This window comes from Caenorhabditis elegans, chromosome IV (genome assembly GCF_000002985.6).
Source record: "Caenorhabditis elegans chromosome IV".
In the NCBI taxonomy this organism is placed as follows: domain Eukaryota; kingdom Metazoa; phylum Nematoda; class Chromadorea; order Rhabditida; family Rhabditidae; genus Caenorhabditis; species Caenorhabditis elegans.
This window is the reverse complement of record NC_003282.8, coordinates 12,372,191-12,386,341: the sequence shown is the minus strand read 5'-3', so window position 1 is coordinate 12,386,341 and position 14,151 is coordinate 12,372,191. Positions and strand designations below refer to the sequence as shown.

At 37.8% G+C, this 14,151-nt stretch overlaps 5 protein-coding genes, 1 non-coding gene and 2 pseudogenes across 8 annotated transcripts; 3 read left to right on the top strand and 5 right to left on the bottom strand.

Annotated features, from left to right (window-relative positions):
• Nucleotides 1-1,180: 1,180 nt before the first annotated feature.
• F28D1.6 (Secreted phosphoprotein 1) lies at nucleotides 1,181-1,726 on the top strand (the record flags this gene model as incomplete). The annotated part of the gene is made up of 1 exon (NM_069962.4): nucleotides 1,181-1,726. The coding sequence occupies one exon, from the start codon at nucleotides 1,181-1,183 to the stop codon at nucleotides 1,724-1,726; it is 546 nt and encodes a 181-aa protein (NP_502363.2).
• Nucleotides 1,727-2,367: 641 nt separating this feature from the next.
• Nucleotides 2,368-3,172, bottom strand: thn-2 (Pathogenesis-related protein 5-like). Its single transcript, NM_069961.6, has 2 exons — nucleotides 2,913-3,172; nucleotides 2,368-2,865 (listed from the first exon to the last, which is right to left on the bottom strand). Exons 1-2 carry the CDS (start codon nucleotides 3,168-3,170, stop codon nucleotides 2,422-2,424), a joined length of 702 nt encoding a protein of 233 aa, NP_502362.1. The 5' UTR covers nucleotides 3,171-3,172; the 3' UTR covers nucleotides 2,368-2,421.
• An 830-nt stretch (nucleotides 3,173-4,002) lies between these two features.
• Nucleotides 4,003-4,750, bottom strand: thn-3 (annotated as a pseudogene). The gene is made up of 2 exons: nucleotides 4,493-4,750; nucleotides 4,003-4,445 (listed from the first exon to the last, which is right to left on the bottom strand). Coding segments are annotated over exons 1-2 (701 nt in total).
• A 691-nt stretch (nucleotides 4,751-5,441) lies between these two features.
• On the bottom strand, nucleotides 5,442-6,258 carry thn-1 (Pathogenesis-related protein 5-like). Its single transcript, NM_069959.3, has 2 exons — nucleotides 5,981-6,258; nucleotides 5,442-5,928 (listed from the first exon to the last, which is right to left on the bottom strand). The coding sequence occupies exons 1-2, from the start codon at nucleotides 6,236-6,238 to the stop codon at nucleotides 5,485-5,487; spliced, it is 702 nt and encodes a 233-aa protein (NP_502360.1). The 5' UTR covers nucleotides 6,239-6,258; the 3' UTR covers nucleotides 5,442-5,484.
• Nucleotides 6,259-8,291: 2,033 nt separating this feature from the next.
• thn-8 lies at nucleotides 8,292-9,473 on the top strand (annotated as a pseudogene). Its single transcript has 2 exons — nucleotides 8,292-8,478; nucleotides 9,042-9,473. Coding segments are annotated over exons 1-2 (619 nt in total).
• 21ur-10816 lies at nucleotides 8,514-8,534 on the bottom strand. The gene has a single exon (NR_056806.1).
• A 747-nt stretch (nucleotides 9,474-10,220) lies between the features above and the next one.
• atz-1 lies at nucleotides 10,221-11,661 on the top strand. Its single transcript, NM_069958.6, has 3 exons — nucleotides 10,221-10,584; nucleotides 10,636-10,713; nucleotides 11,065-11,661. Exons 1-3 carry the CDS (start codon nucleotides 10,289-10,291, stop codon nucleotides 11,495-11,497), a joined length of 807 nt encoding a protein of 268 aa, NP_502359.1. The 5' UTR covers nucleotides 10,221-10,288; the 3' UTR covers nucleotides 11,498-11,661.
• Nucleotides 11,508-14,089, bottom strand: wdr-46 (WD repeat-containing protein 46). The gene is made up of 4 exons (NM_069957.8): nucleotides 13,707-14,089; nucleotides 13,394-13,659; nucleotides 12,344-13,127; nucleotides 11,508-11,974 (listed from the first exon to the last, which is right to left on the bottom strand). Exons 1-4 carry the CDS (start codon nucleotides 14,085-14,087, stop codon nucleotides 11,663-11,665), a joined length of 1,743 nt encoding a protein of 580 aa, NP_502358.1. The 5' UTR covers nucleotides 14,088-14,089; the 3' UTR covers nucleotides 11,508-11,662.
• Nucleotides 14,090-14,151: the final 62 nt, after the last annotated feature.

The window sequence follows — 14,151 nt, the reverse complement described above, 5'->3', positions numbered from 1 at the left end:
GAAATTTGCCGCACACATGAAAACATTTTAATTAAAATTTTGTACAAAACTAATGGTTTCGATCAGAAACTTAATGAAAGAAAACACATTGTGTTTTTTTATTTTTTATTCAAGAAATCCACACGCGCATTAGGGAAAAATCGAACAAAAATCAGTAAACTTGGTTTATTCCATCAATTTTGGCGCGTTTTGATCTCGAAAAATATTCCGATTTACCGAGTATGGTTTGGAAGTTATATTGAATCATTTTGAAAACTCTTGGTCAGCTCAATGGTAGACTCAAACTTATTCTGTATATCTCAACTTTAACATTTTTGTTGAGATCAAAACCCAACTTGAACTTTGATATGAGAAATTCCACAGTACCCCTGAGTTTTCCACTACAAAAAATGTTCTCACATACTTCCTTCCGTTTGTGCTCTCCTTTTGTGCTCCCATAAATCCAGATATCCATGAAACCAATATAATCACTTCAAGCTCCGCCCAAGCTTGCTCCGGCTCCATGGTAACGAAGGGAAATTGCAGTCTTTCCTGTTTTTTTGGTGCTGGTGTTTGTTACTTTTCAACAAGAGTTGCTTTGTTTTTATTCTCGATACACACAGACACTGATCTTTGGATATTTTTTTTGATATTGATTGTAAAGTAAACTTGCTGATAAACTTTGAATCAAACTTTCCGTCATAAGGAAGAAAATACAATTCATTTTCAGAAATTTTAATTACGTACCAAAAAGTTAAGAAAACGCAATACTTTAAGCCTACCGAAAATCTGAACTTTTTTAAATTTTTCCCAATTTACTAAAACTTTTGCCGAGAATTTCTTTGCTGAAAGAATTTTATGCTATTTTTGAACCCATTTTTAGTATTGCTCGGACGCGAAATTTTTCGCTTTTTGAGCCGAAAATACGGTGCCTGGTCTCGACATGACAAACTTTCGCTAAACTTTCTTGCGCGCCTTCAAAACCGGGGACCGTAGTAATGGAGCGAAAATTGCAACTATTCGCAAGCGGGTACCATATTCGGACTAGGCACCCTGTCAAATCGAAGCATAATGGAGGCGCCTCCGCCTCTCCGCCCGCTCTCCATGAGCCCTGTCGCCTCTCTTCTGGGAAATTTGTCGTCATCGTACTCTTAACCTCCTTAAAACAAGATGAAAAATCTTTAAATATTTTATTTTTCAGATGCGGTTCAAATTATCATTTCTATTAATTCTATCCCTGATTGTGATGGCAATGGCAGATTCTTCGGATTCATCAGATGACGATAAACATGGAAATGATGAACATTCTGGGGATGAGGAAGAAAAAGAGCACGATGGGAAAGATAAAGCGACGGAAAAGGAAAAAGAAAAGAAGGAGACAAAACTAACGAAAAGTGAAGAAGAATATGATGAGACGCAATCTAAAATAACAGGCAGTGATATTGATTCAATGTTTGGTGATCATGATACTGAAAAACCATCAGATGGAACTACACCAGAACCCCCTCAAGTTTTCACAAAACCATCATCTATGTGGGATTTCCTTGGTGATGAAGATGACGATGATACAACAGTTAAAGTCACAACTCCAGCTCCATCAAAGGAAGAACCTGGACCAAATGGAACTCATGGTAATCCATTCTTCCCATATCCACGTCCAGTTGATATCTGGGATCGTCTCTTCGTATTGGCTGCGTTCCCAATTTGTTTCTTTGCTGTAATGCTCAAGGCACATATGTTTCGTTGAGTTTTGAACCCTATTTTTGATCTCAATTAATTATTGATAATGAATTGGAAAACGAATGAATTGTATTGTTGATAAGTGTTTGCATTTTTTGTTCTCTTACAAATAATATAGATGGGTACTGTAAGCTTGGAATATGATGCAAAATTTTGAGAAATAATATTGTTCGCTATTCTAAAATATTTACTTATTTCATTGCTAAAATGATCAAATATCATAGTTGTGTTAACGGCAATTACTCCGATCTTAACAAATTAATATTCAAAAATTGTAGAGATTCGAACATTCATTAAGCTTTTCCAAAATTCCTAAAATTATCAAAACCTTTTTTGTACAATATTGTAAACCAAAAGCTATTATTCTCCCTGACTCAAACCACTTGCTTTCAAAAAAACGTCATCCATATTGAAACAGTTTTCTATGTGTTGATATTCTGAACTACCTTTGGACAGCTGTTTCAATTTTGAAATTTCATAAATATTTGTGGTCAATAAAACATGACAAAAATATGTTTATCATTTCGTTTTCTATTCGATTTCTCGAAATATTTCCCCTTTTTGATAAAGTTTTCAATGCTTTTCGTTGAACCTTTGCCCATCCTTTCTTATGTATTTTATCAGTGATGATGAATCATACACTCAAATGGAATAGTTTCAAATTTATACAATATTTAACGTAAGTACAAGTAAATCAACTGTTTAACAGAATTGAACAGTGTATGAAGCAGTGGCTCGACAGGTGAAGGTGGATGATCCATCGTCGTAGGCATAGGAATAAGCAGTTGGACAGGCATCCTTGAACATCTGGGCAGTTGCAGAGCGGTGGCACTTGTCTGGAGTTCCGTAGGCTCCACGACAGCATTCTTGATCTGTGTTGTATCCGAGGCATCCAGATTTGCAGGCGACAGTGTTTCCGTTGTGTCCCTTGACAGAGAGGGCAGCTGGGCACTCAGCATTGATATCCTTGACACATCCACCTGCACGCTTGCATCCAGATCCGCCATGTGGGTCAATCAGAACTGGGAGGTTGTATCCATCGACAAGGGATACATCATAGAAATCTTGTCCTCCCCAAGCCTTCAATGTGAATTCAGCAAGGGATGCTGGTGGAACTCCTCCAGCTCCGTTGCATTGCTCCGAGTTCTGAAAATTCATGCTGAAAAATTTAGAAAATTGAGCTATGCACTTACTCTGCAGAATCCGGTCTCACAGTTGAAGTTTCCATCACATCCAGTTCTTGCCCAAACTCTTCCGGCAGTCCATGCATCATCGACATCAATGTTTCTAGATTGTCCAGCCGTAAGTTGGAAGCCTCCTCCAGCTGGATTTCCGGGGCCAAGAATTCCTGGCCAGATGGTGAATGGGCACTTGTTGTAGATAGTGATGGTGCGAGCATCGGCTCCGAGAGCCAAAAGCAGGAGAGCGAGAGTGAGCTTGACAAGGGCCATTACTGAAAATAAGGAGAAGTTTTAAGAAAGCAAAGGAAGTGAAAATGGGAAGACTGATACCATGCTTGCGAACTGCCTTCATTTTATACTATTCTCGAGATTAACTCATACAATCTACCCCTATTTCTTATCAGTTTCCAATTGACATTTTTTGGTTTTCATCTATTTCTCGACCAACTCTCGAATGTTGTTCTCTCCAAGCTTCTCACACTATTTTCCAATTGTTTTATGTACCTCTCCGGAATTCATAAAGAACGGTAGGCCTCCAGCGGCTATTGACCAATGTAGAATAGGAGGAGTTTGTGTTTGAAAAGGAAATCGTGAGATCGAGAACAAAAGTTTGATCAGTACTTTTCCGGAAAAGATTATGAGCTCGGAAAAATTATGATATTAAGGTCTGAAGAACATTTTGATATCTAAAGATTCCGTGGTCATAAAGCTTGCTTGTATCCGGGATCGCTAGAATTTTGGTATTTTTCATAGGATCATATTTTGAGATTTGAGAGAGATAAAAGAGTGTTATCCATGAATCCCAATTCGACTAGCTTGACAGAATTCAAGTGCACTTTTCAATATTCCACTTTTCGAAATCCCATTTTCGGTTTCAATTTCCGGTTTTAACCTTTTTTGAAAAGTCGAAAAGTTCATTTCACTTTCACCGGAAGTTTTATGAAGACAACGCCTCATAATACTTCCGATTTGAACTTGATATTGACCTGATGAAAGTCAAGATTTTTTTTTCCAAAAAATGGAATTATTGTAATACGCCGATAGTGATTCATTTCATTTTCGATTCATTTCATTAAGATTTTAAAAATTAATAGTTGTTGATCTAACAGAATTGTACAGTGTAGGTAGCTCCTGTTTGGCAAGTGAAGGTTGAAGATTTATCGTCATAGGCGTAGGAGTAAGCAGTTGGGCAAGCATCTTTGAACTTCTGAGCGGTCGTAGAACGATCACAGGTTTCTGGAGTATTGCGTACCCCACGACAACATTCTTCATCAGTATTGTACCCAACGCATCCAAATTTGCAGGCGACAGTGTTTCCATTGCTTCCCTGAACGGCAAGATCAGCTGGACATTCAGCGTTCATATCCTTGACACATCCACCAGCACGATCGCATCCAGATCCATCATTTGGGTCAATCAGAACTGGGAGGTTGTATCCATCAACAAGGGATACATCGTAGAAATCCTTTCCACCATCACCATTCAATGTGAATTCAGCAAGAGATGCTGGTGGAACCCCTCCGGCTCCGTTACATGCTCTGAGTTCTGAAAGTATTTTCTGAAAGTTATTCGTGGTACATAAAGTTACTTACTCCGCATGATCCGGTATCACAGTCAAAGTTTTCATTACATCCAGTTCTTGCCCAAATTCTTCCGGCAGTCCATCCATCATCAACATCAATATCTCTAGGTTCTCCAGCATTAAGCTTGAAACCTCCTTCAGCTGGATTTCCGGGGCCAAGAATTCCAGGCCAGATGGTGAATTTGCACTTGTTGAGAATAGTGATGGTGCGAGATTCTGCACCGAGAGACATAAGAATGACGGCGAGAGTGAGCTTGATGAAAGCCATAACTGAAAATAAGGAGAAATTATAGGAAGGAAAATAAGGCTTACTGTCTGGATTTTATGAGTCTTTTATTAATAAGGTCAAACATGAGTTGACAAATATAGCTTTTATATAAGTAAAACTGGGCGGAGATACTCTTAGAAGCTAAAGAATTGTCATGGGATTATTGCTAAAATACCAAAAATCTATTCTGAACGTTCAAAGTAAAAATATCAGGTTCATGGATCAAAGAGTTTATCCTTTGGGGATGTTCACGTAAAATGAAAGAGACTGAGATATGTTGACATGCAACTTAGGAGCCAGAGTTTTACGCGGCTGTTGTTGACATTTATTTTTGTTTTTTTGTTTGATGATCGGTAGTAATTGAACAAAGTATTAAATATCACTGATCCGTGTTCCTTTTGAAGCTCAAAATTTCATTCAAACTTTAAAGCTATTTTTAGAGTGGTATAGTTTTCATGAAACAGTGATTTTATTTTTTTTTTCAAAATTTGGACAAATTCTCTCTCAATTGAGAAGCCATTTTTAGCATTTGTCTTTTTTAAATTCACAAAAGTGTCATTCGATAGTAGAAAGGTATCAACTGTCCCCTCAGAAATGTCTATTCTCAAGGGAACTCTGAGACACTTTGCTTTAGTTTGAGAAATACGGGTTTCAGTGGATTTGAGATACTTCACTCTTAACACTTGCAAAAATATACATTTTTATTTAGATATTCAAAACCAATAAATGTTGATTTAACAGAATTGAACAGTGTAGGAAGCACTTGGCTGGCAGGTGAAGGTGGAAGATCCATCGTCGTAGGCATAAGAGTAAGCAGTTGGACAGGCATCCTTGAACATCTGAGCAGTTGCAGAGCGATGGCACTTGTCTGGAGTTCCGTAGGCTCCACGGCAGCATTCTTGATCTGTGTTGTATCCGAGGCATCCAGATTTGCAGGCGACAGTCTTCCCGTTGTGTCCCTTAACGGAAAGAGCAGCTGGGCACTCAGCATTGATATCCTTGACACATCCACCTGCACGCTTGCATCCAGATCCACCATGTGGGTCAATCAGAACTGGAAGATTGTATCCGTCGACAAGGGATACATCATAGAAATCTTGTCCTCCCCAAGCCTTCAATGTGAATTCAGCAAGGGATGCTGGTGGAACTCCTCCAGCTCCGTTACATTGCTCCGAGTTCTGAAAGTTCATGCTAAAAAATTAATCCTGGAAAATTGAGCTATGCACTTACTCTGCAGAATCCGGTCTCACAGTTGAAGTTTCCATCACATCCAGTTCTTGCCCAAACTCTTCCGGCAGTCCATGCATCATCGACATTGATATCTCTAGATTGTCCAGCATTGAGCTTGAAACCACCTCCAGATGGATTTCCGGGGCCGAGAATTCCTGGCCAGATGGTGAATGGGCACTTGTTGTAGATAGTGATTTTGCGGGCTTCGGCTCCGAGAGCCAGAAGAAGTACAGCGAGAGTAAGCTTGATGAGCGCCATTACTGAGAACTGAAAAATTGAATATTTTTGAGGAGCTATGATAAGAAGCAGAAAACTTGAATGTTCAACTGAACTGTTTAATTTCTTTGGCTCACAGGCTCTTTTATAGCACAAAAGCTCCGCCCATCGCGCGATAATTTCTGATTCTTCAATTTTCTGTTTTTTGGGCCGTAAGGTTTAGGAAATGAAAGGTGGAGACTGGGGGTGATTGATAGGAAGTCAAAAGAAGATGAAGTGAGTCAGCAAACTTGTTTGGCCCTTGAGTAATATTTGTGTATAAGCTGAGGAATTGGATCTCTTGCTCATTTGTTTTTGAAAGGAATCCGTACTTGTAAAATAACATTGAGACAGTGTTCATCTCGTAAGTCTTGCACTATATTTTTCTAGATTGAAGTTTATAAATTGGTTGTCTTTAAAATGTTTGAAAAGAACCTGGAAATACAGTACCCCAACTTTCAAAATTGTGATATTCTTGGGGAAACAAACGATCAGCAACAAACTGCAATTTTCGATTTCCAAACATGTAAAAAGGTTAGCCTTCTAAATATCAGTTGAAGTATGTAAAATAGATCTCCTACCCGATCGAGACTTATCCCCTTCCTGTCACTTCCTGAAACCTCCATGGAACTGTTGCCTTACTGGAAAATTTTAAAAACCATATTTGCCACTTGTTTTCGCCAACCAGTCATGCTTCCGCAGCTTTATTTTATTTGACATTTATGTCGACATGTGAACTTTTGAAGGACTGTAAACAAACCCACACAGCTCTAATAACAATCCAATTTTGAACTCTGATTCAATATTTCCATATGAACATTTTGTATTTAATACTTTAGGTTTAGCCAGGGTCAGATTCGAGTGCTGTTCTAATCTTAGCAAATTACAATTCCATAGACTATTATTTTCAGATGCACTTTTCCTAGAACATACAAAAATTGGACGACTCTCGTTTTGTTATCAATAAAATTGATTTGTGGTTTCAGTATTGCTTCTCGTGATAGATAACAAGCGCCTGGAAAGAAGTGTTAAAAAGTTCTAGAGCCACAATTTGATACCAAAAATGTTTTATGTTTTGAGAGAGCAAGTTTGAGTTCAATTTATGTTAAAGTTTGAATTCCGGGAGCGAATACTTCTGAAATTCTGAATTTAAGTTTTTTTAGTCACATCTACATACATATCGAAAGCGAGGAAAAGCGATCTCTGAATGAACACAAACTCCGAACAAAGATGGAATCACATATTTCATTCAACATGTGGAAGAGCGGTATCAATTGACTGCAAATGTAATTTCTGGAGAATACCTGCCATACAAAAGTCAAAATCTGACCGTTTCCTATTTCAAACGATTGCATAATATATTTTTAATTTTTTACACATGTATGGAAGTTTAAATGAGTAAAGGAATCCATAAAATTTTTTAAACGGAAATTTCATGGCACCGAAAAAAATTTGTTAGGAAAATTATTTGCAAACATAAATCATTGGTTAACCTAAAAATAGGAAACGCCTAAGATTGGGTCATCAAATTAGAGTTTTGCGGTAGCAGTAGTGTATCTGACCTCTAGATCCAAAATGTTCCAACAAACAGTTGTTGGAAACCTTCCGTTTGATCGATCCACGTGGTTTTCTTCTGCCCATTTCCGGTGAATTCTTTTTAAAAATCTTTATAATCTTCTCATTTCGTATTTACTTTCATTTTGAACTGTTCACTGATAACGAATTTGTCCCAATCAGAAGGTAATCAGAAATGGAATCAACTCCATGAATTGAGAAAAATGCGATGGGTACAGAAAGCAGTGGAGTTTCTGCAGGAAATGTTCAATTGAAAATAAACGGGCGGTGCGAACTCGATTGGTCTTTAGATCAGCTAGAGGAGTATTTAAGGAACAATGCTACAGTTGGTTCAAAATTGGACAAACTTTTGTTATCGGAAAGGAAAGTATGTAAGGAAGACACTTTACATTACGGGAAGTTGACTACAGTAGTCTTTTACGAATATTTTTGCAAACAATTTTTATAAACATAATCGATCAGCAATTATTTAAAATTTCAGATGATTTCCATCTGGATTCTACTTATATCTCTGCTCCTCACTGTGAACAGCCGGACAATCGTAGTCTATAATAATAGATGCGTGGGCGGCAAAGTATTTAAATGTGGATGATGATTGGAGAAATGGAAAGATTTGGGCACGGACTGGATGTGATGGAGATTTCAATTGTGAGACTGGAACTTGTTTGGTGAGTTTTCCGTAGTTTGAATGTAACTTTTTTGAAGTCTATAGATCTATACTTTAACAGTGTATCATTTTGAAAGTATAAGTTTCTATGGAAGTTTTGAAACAAATAAACACTTGGGGATATTTGATCAAAACATTTTGAACAATTTTTTAAGTTCAGCCAAAAAATTGTGTAAAAGGGAAATACGAAAAAGTACTTTAGATGTTCTAGAATATCTGAAAGTCGTGAATTGTCAAGGACGTACATCATTTTTTTTTTGATGAATATTCCAAAATCTATTACCAAAATACATTTTCATTTTCGGGCAAATTTTTGGTCTTTTTTCTGTCAAACTCTGGGCACGTTTTACGGTCGTCGAAACTATATAATCTTTTTGCCAAATTTTTGCTACTTTCTGCCAAACTTTGGGCAAGCTTCTCAACAGTAAATGTTGACAGGAAGTTTCAAACGTTTCGCAGAATTCACACGCATATACTGAATAAGTTTCAAAACATCCGAAATTGGGAATACCCGAAGTCTTGAAAAAAAATGAAAAAGGTTTGAGAGTTTTACACTTTTTCCAGAACGCAGAACAATGCAATGGAAGGACAGGAACTCCACCCGCATCTGTCGCAGAATTCAATTTGAAATCTTGGGCTGGAAGAGACTTTTATGCAGTTAATCTAATCGATGGTTACAATCTCCCAATGTTAATTGATGGGTTGGGATGTCAAAGAGCCGGTGGATGCATCTCTGATGTAAATGCTGCATGCCCTACAGAACTTGCAGTGAAGAGTAGTTCAGGTTACACTGTTGGGTGTAAATCTGGATGTCTTGGATATGGAACTGATAAGGAATGCTGCCGTGGGGAGTATGATTCTCCAGATAAATGCACAATGAGCTCTACAACGAAGATGTTCAAGAATGCATGTCCAGGTGCATACACTTATCCATTTGACAACTCAACAATGTTCGTGTGCTTGAAACCTTCGTCGTATACCGTTCAATTTTGTTGAATTTTTGAATTTTTTACCAAAAACTTAACTGAAATTTCTAGATAATTTTTTTTTCGAATGAACTATTTTCGGTTTATTGAAAGTTTTTGATTCTTGCTTCACTGATAACATGAGAAAAAAGATACAGTTATCTGACCAATCAACTATTTAATTCGGCGTCTGTCATGCCAACTTTTTGGTTAATATTCACAAAAAAAAGTGTTGCAGAAAGTTTGTAGCAGAAAGAAAATGCCTAGAATACAAGTTGGTAATTGAAATTGGAATAATGTCTGTCACCTATTTTTGATTCAACGTTTGGTAAAAAGAGCTTCAGATATTGAAAACTAATGGAAACTTTGAACATGACACCTTTTTTTACCCAAAAAATGTAAAAATGCAAGAAAAATATATTAACTAAAGTTCTGACTATCAATGACCGTTCTTTAGGTTTCAAAAAATTAATCCAGATAATTTTCACAGCCACAGTTTAGGTAGTACTGCCATTTCTCTTGACAATGCATAACATTTTAGGTGGCCTTTTACAAATTTGAATATGCATTTAGCTCATCTAGTTCACTAATTACCCTTTTTAATGAAGTGTTTCATTCCAATAAACGTCTCCTATGACCTAATCTCCTTCCCTTCGAGACCATATAGAGAGAGAGAGAGAGAGCAAACATAGTATGTCAGACAATGATGACGTGTCTACCTCTTGGAAAGGTCAACTGCTACGGTAGATACCATCTATTAGCAGTGCTCCTCTTCTTGTCTCATTTCACTCGCACAGGTCCCTATCGACTGGTTGTCACCCTTTTTCTGTCTGTAATATTCAAATAATGGCTTCGATCGAACTCCGCAATGTGCAAACCGAGCTTGCCGCGAAGAACTTGCAATTCAAAGTGCTCACTGAAAAGTTTTTGGAGCAACGAAAAGAGCTTTTCGATGCGAAGAAGACTGATTCGAATGTCGAATATGTGGAATGTTTGAGTGAGAAATTGAGAGTTGCCACGGAAAGAATTTCGGATCTTGAAAAGGAGACGAAAGAAGGAAAACAAGTAGCAAATGAGGAAATTGGTCGATTGGAGAAACTTTTGAGGGAAGCACAGCAGAAAAGGGATGCGAAAATTGATGAGTGAGTTTTTAAGAATTTGAGTTCCTAAAATTTATCGAATTATTTTTTCAGGTCATATCAGACATTCTTGAGAATCGAATTACTTGTGGCTAACCTTGGTGAGAGCACAGATCCTGAGAATGAAAAACGGTGAGTTTCGGAGCCTACCCAAGTTAAAACGCAACGCCTCTAAAGTTGGGTCTCGTTAGGTATTGGCGAAGGCAAAATCAGAAATTCAAATTTTTTCAAGAGTTTTTCCACTATTTCTATGTCGAAACAAATCATGTAAAATACACGAGAAACCCTTATTCAAATGCATCTTTAAAGACCATTTCGACATTAAAATCGATAATAACAACAAAAACGTTTGAATTTACGAGTTTCCTGCCAATACCTAATGAGACCCATCATTGGAGCGCGCTTGTGCCTTGATGATTTCAAAAAACCATTTTTTGCGTCCCCATAATAACAAGCACAAATGCAAAAAGTAACACTTTTCAGAATCAAAAATTTGATGCCAGCAGCGAAAACTGGTATTCCACCAGAGGGTGTTTTGAGATTGACGATTAATGCATTGGACAGTGCTGCTAGAGAATCCAAGAAAAAGACGATGGCCATCGAGAGCCTCACGAAACAGGTCGACGATGCGAACAAGCTCACTGAAGTCTATATGAAACGGCTTGAAGAGCTGGAGGACAAGCATCGATTCGAAGAGGCGCTCACGTTGAAGATCCAGGCGATGATGATCGAGACGACGGGGCAGTTGGAAGCCCAGAAGAAGATCATTGCGGATCTTCAGAAGAAGAATGACGATCTTATGAAAGAAGAGGAAGGGGAAGAAGATTATGAAGAGGAGGAGAACTACGAGGTTGAAGAAGACTTTGAGGATGAGGAAGAGTATGATGAGGAGGGAGAAGAGGAAGATTACGAATAAAATACATACTAGTTTCTACTTTTTTATTTTACTGTTTGTTTTTTCCTTCGTTTCATAAATTTCCAAATGTCAAATCTTTTAAAGAAATAATTTCAAAAATTCAGTAAAAACAAAACGAAAATAACGCAAAATCAACAACAACAAAAAATAAAATTGATTATCCTTCTATTTGAGACGATCCAGAATGTGTTTCTTTTTCGGAGCCTCGTCATCCACTTCCGGTGCTTCAAAAACTTCCTTCTCCACCGCATGTTTCTCCATATTCCGTTCCATTCGAATCTGATCCTTGACAATATTCTTACGAGCCTCCATCTTCCAACCACTCTTCTTGCTGCGCATCTTGTGACGTGGCGTATATTGAACAGCCATCGGACGAATGTAGAGAATCTTCTTTCGTTCTTCCTCTTCCAACTCGAGAAGTCCCTCATTGACCTTGTTAATGTCGTCTGGGTTAAGACTGATGAGCTCCGGTTGAATCTGAAAATTAGAATTTAGTTAGCATTACAATTTTTGCAAAAATTTTTTTCGCTTGCCAAAGAAGGGTCTTCTAAATTGCTGTAGTATAAGAAAACTCCGAATTTTCCGTGGAAAACTTTTGTGAAATTTAGAACCAAGTAGTCTGAAATAAATTTTCAAAAAAAATCTCATTTTTTTCGAGATTGAACATAATTTTGTAACTAAAGTTTTCATGAAATATAGAGAAATCAAGATTTTTTTGGAGAAAATTTTTTAAAGGTTTCTTTTTTATTGGTGAGGTGCTTTCGATTTTCATGATAAAATCATAAAAAATAGAGTTTTTGACATCCAGACTTCAAATATCAAAATCGAATAAAATAAATTCCATACCTTATCCAACAATTGTTTGATTTCTCTTTCCTTTCTCTGTGATTTCGTTTCGTACGGATTAGATCTGAGCGTATCAACGTTCGGATCTCCTGCCCCTGGCACCAACATACTCGTGAATCCGCCTGCGTGTCCAATTCCGAGCACATCTTCCCATGGAACAAATCGTAAATCAGTGACCACACCTCCACAATTGTGCACCAAATACGGCTCTTTACACGTCCCATTATGCATTCCACGGAACACTTGTACATGGTTTCCAACTGCACAGGCAACGTTCATTTTTTGAGAAATTGCCACGTTCGACACTCCAAATGGTAGTGAATATGCATGAAGTTGACGGAACATTCGAACATCCCAAATACGACATTTCCTGTCGAGACCCGTGGTCGCCATATAATTTCCCTGATCATCAACAGCAATTCCTTTGACTGCGCTCAAATGAGTCAAAATCTTGACAAGTGGTTCTTTTGAGTTGGGAGACCACAAGGACACGGTTCCATTTGTGTGTCCAGTGTGAATAATGGCATTTGCCGGATTCTGACACATCACATCAAGAGTTCCAGATTTCGTTGCAAACGAGGCAACTTGTTTTCCAACAGACACATCCACGTAGTTAAGGAACGAATTTCGCGAAGAGCCGACGAGCAGAAAATGATGGGGAAGAAATTCGAGGCGAGCTGTGTCGTACATGGTTTTCAGGCAATGAAGTTCTGTACCCAAGTTGTCGTATACATAAGTATAGTTTTTTTGGGCGACTGCGATGAAGTTTTCCGTATGAAGAAATCTGAAATTAATCGTTGTTATTAATGTTTAACAAATGTAATTAAACGTGTAATTAGCATCCATATGTTCTAAAGCTACCGAATTTTTTACAAAATCATCTTGAAAATTTCCTTTTAACAAAATACGCTTTTATTAAGTTGATTGAGGTGCATTTTGCCCAAATTCGGTGGTATTGTGTGACTTATAGGCACAAAAAAGCACTTCAATCAGCGAAAAAAAGAGGTCTCAGCGTAAAACAGTTTTAGAAATTTGGACGCCATAACCTACTTCACATCGGAAACCTTCTCCATCACACTTTGCTCAAAATGAAGATGCTTGGTTTGCCAATCAAGTGCTGCCAAATGTCCTTTTCGTCCTCCAATCACTAAATGCCTTCCATTATCCGTATAATCAATGTGATATGGTCCGAATCGTGGCAATTTCAACTCGAAATGTTTTGTGGCTGCAGCCAAATCAACTGATTCAGCGATATCTTTCTGTCGGATGCTGTAGGTCAGCGAGTGATCCTCCTCGTCGGGGGCTACGAATCCGGTCTGAAATTATATTTTGTGAATATTTGAGTAGCAATGGAACAACTCACATTTTCAACAAGACGTTTCTCGGCTTTAGCGGTAGCTTCAATTCTTCTCTGAAACTTGTCCTTCGTCACTTTCATTTTTTCCTGTTGAAGCTTTGAACGCATCGAAGATGGATCAATTTGGTCTGCTCCTGTATCATGTCGTTCAAGCTGCTCTTTTGTTAACACTTTTGGCTTTTTAGCTCTTCCTTCTGTATTCTCAGTTGGAGGCCTCTGCTTCTTCTTTAACTTATTTCGTGTTCCACCGCCAGTATGCTGCTTCATCTTTTTATACTCTTTCCAGCTCATTTTCTCCTCCACACCCTTTGCAGGTGTGACATCGGTAGCCGTGATCGAGATTTTCTTGACTCCACCATCTGGCTTGGATCTTTTGATTGGCGGCATTACTGTAAAATAATTAACTTTAATTATTTCTACAAAAAGTAATATAAAACTATTAGAAAATATA

Excerpts from the sequence above, each read along its gene's own strand:
- thn-2 (NM_069961.6), bottom strand. The coding sequence starts at position 3,170 with ATGGCCCTTGTCAAGCTCACTCTCGCTCTCCTGCTTTTGGCTCTCGGA. Across the intron at positions 2,866-2,912 it reads GTGAGACCGGATTCTGCAGA|AACTCGGAGCAATGCAACGG; the intron begins GTAAGTGCATAG and ends ATGAATTTTCAG.
- thn-1 (NM_069959.3), bottom strand. The coding sequence starts at position 6,238 with ATGGCGCTCATCAAGCTTACTCTCGCTGTACTTCTTCTGGCTCTCGGA. Across the intron at positions 5,929-5,980 it reads GTGAGACCGGATTCTGCAGA|AACTCGGAGCAATGTAACGG; the intron begins GTAAGTGCATAG and ends ATGAACTTTCAG.
- atz-1 (NM_069958.6), top strand. The coding sequence starts at position 10,289 with ATGGCTTCGATCGAACTCCGCAATGTGCAAACCGAGCTTGCCGCGAAG. Across the intron at positions 10,585-10,635 it reads AGGGATGCGAAAATTGATGA|GTCATATCAGACATTCTTGA; the intron begins GTGAGTTTTTAA and ends TTATTTTTTCAG. Across the intron at positions 10,714-11,064 it reads GATCCTGAGAATGAAAAACG|AATCAAAAATTTGATGCCAG; the intron begins GTGAGTTTCGGA and ends AACACTTTTCAG.
- wdr-46 (NM_069957.8), bottom strand. The coding sequence starts at position 14,087 with ATGCCGCCAATCAAAAGATCCAAGCCAGATGGTGGAGTCAAGAAAATC. Across the intron at positions 13,660-13,706 it reads AGAAACGTCTTGTTGAAAAT|ACCGGATTCGTAGCCCCCGA; the intron begins GTGAGTTGTTCC and ends ATATAATTTCAG. Across the intron at positions 11,975-12,343 it reads TCAAACAATTGTTGGATAAG|ATTCAACCGGAGCTCATCAG; the intron begins GTATGGAATTTA and ends TCTAATTTTCAG.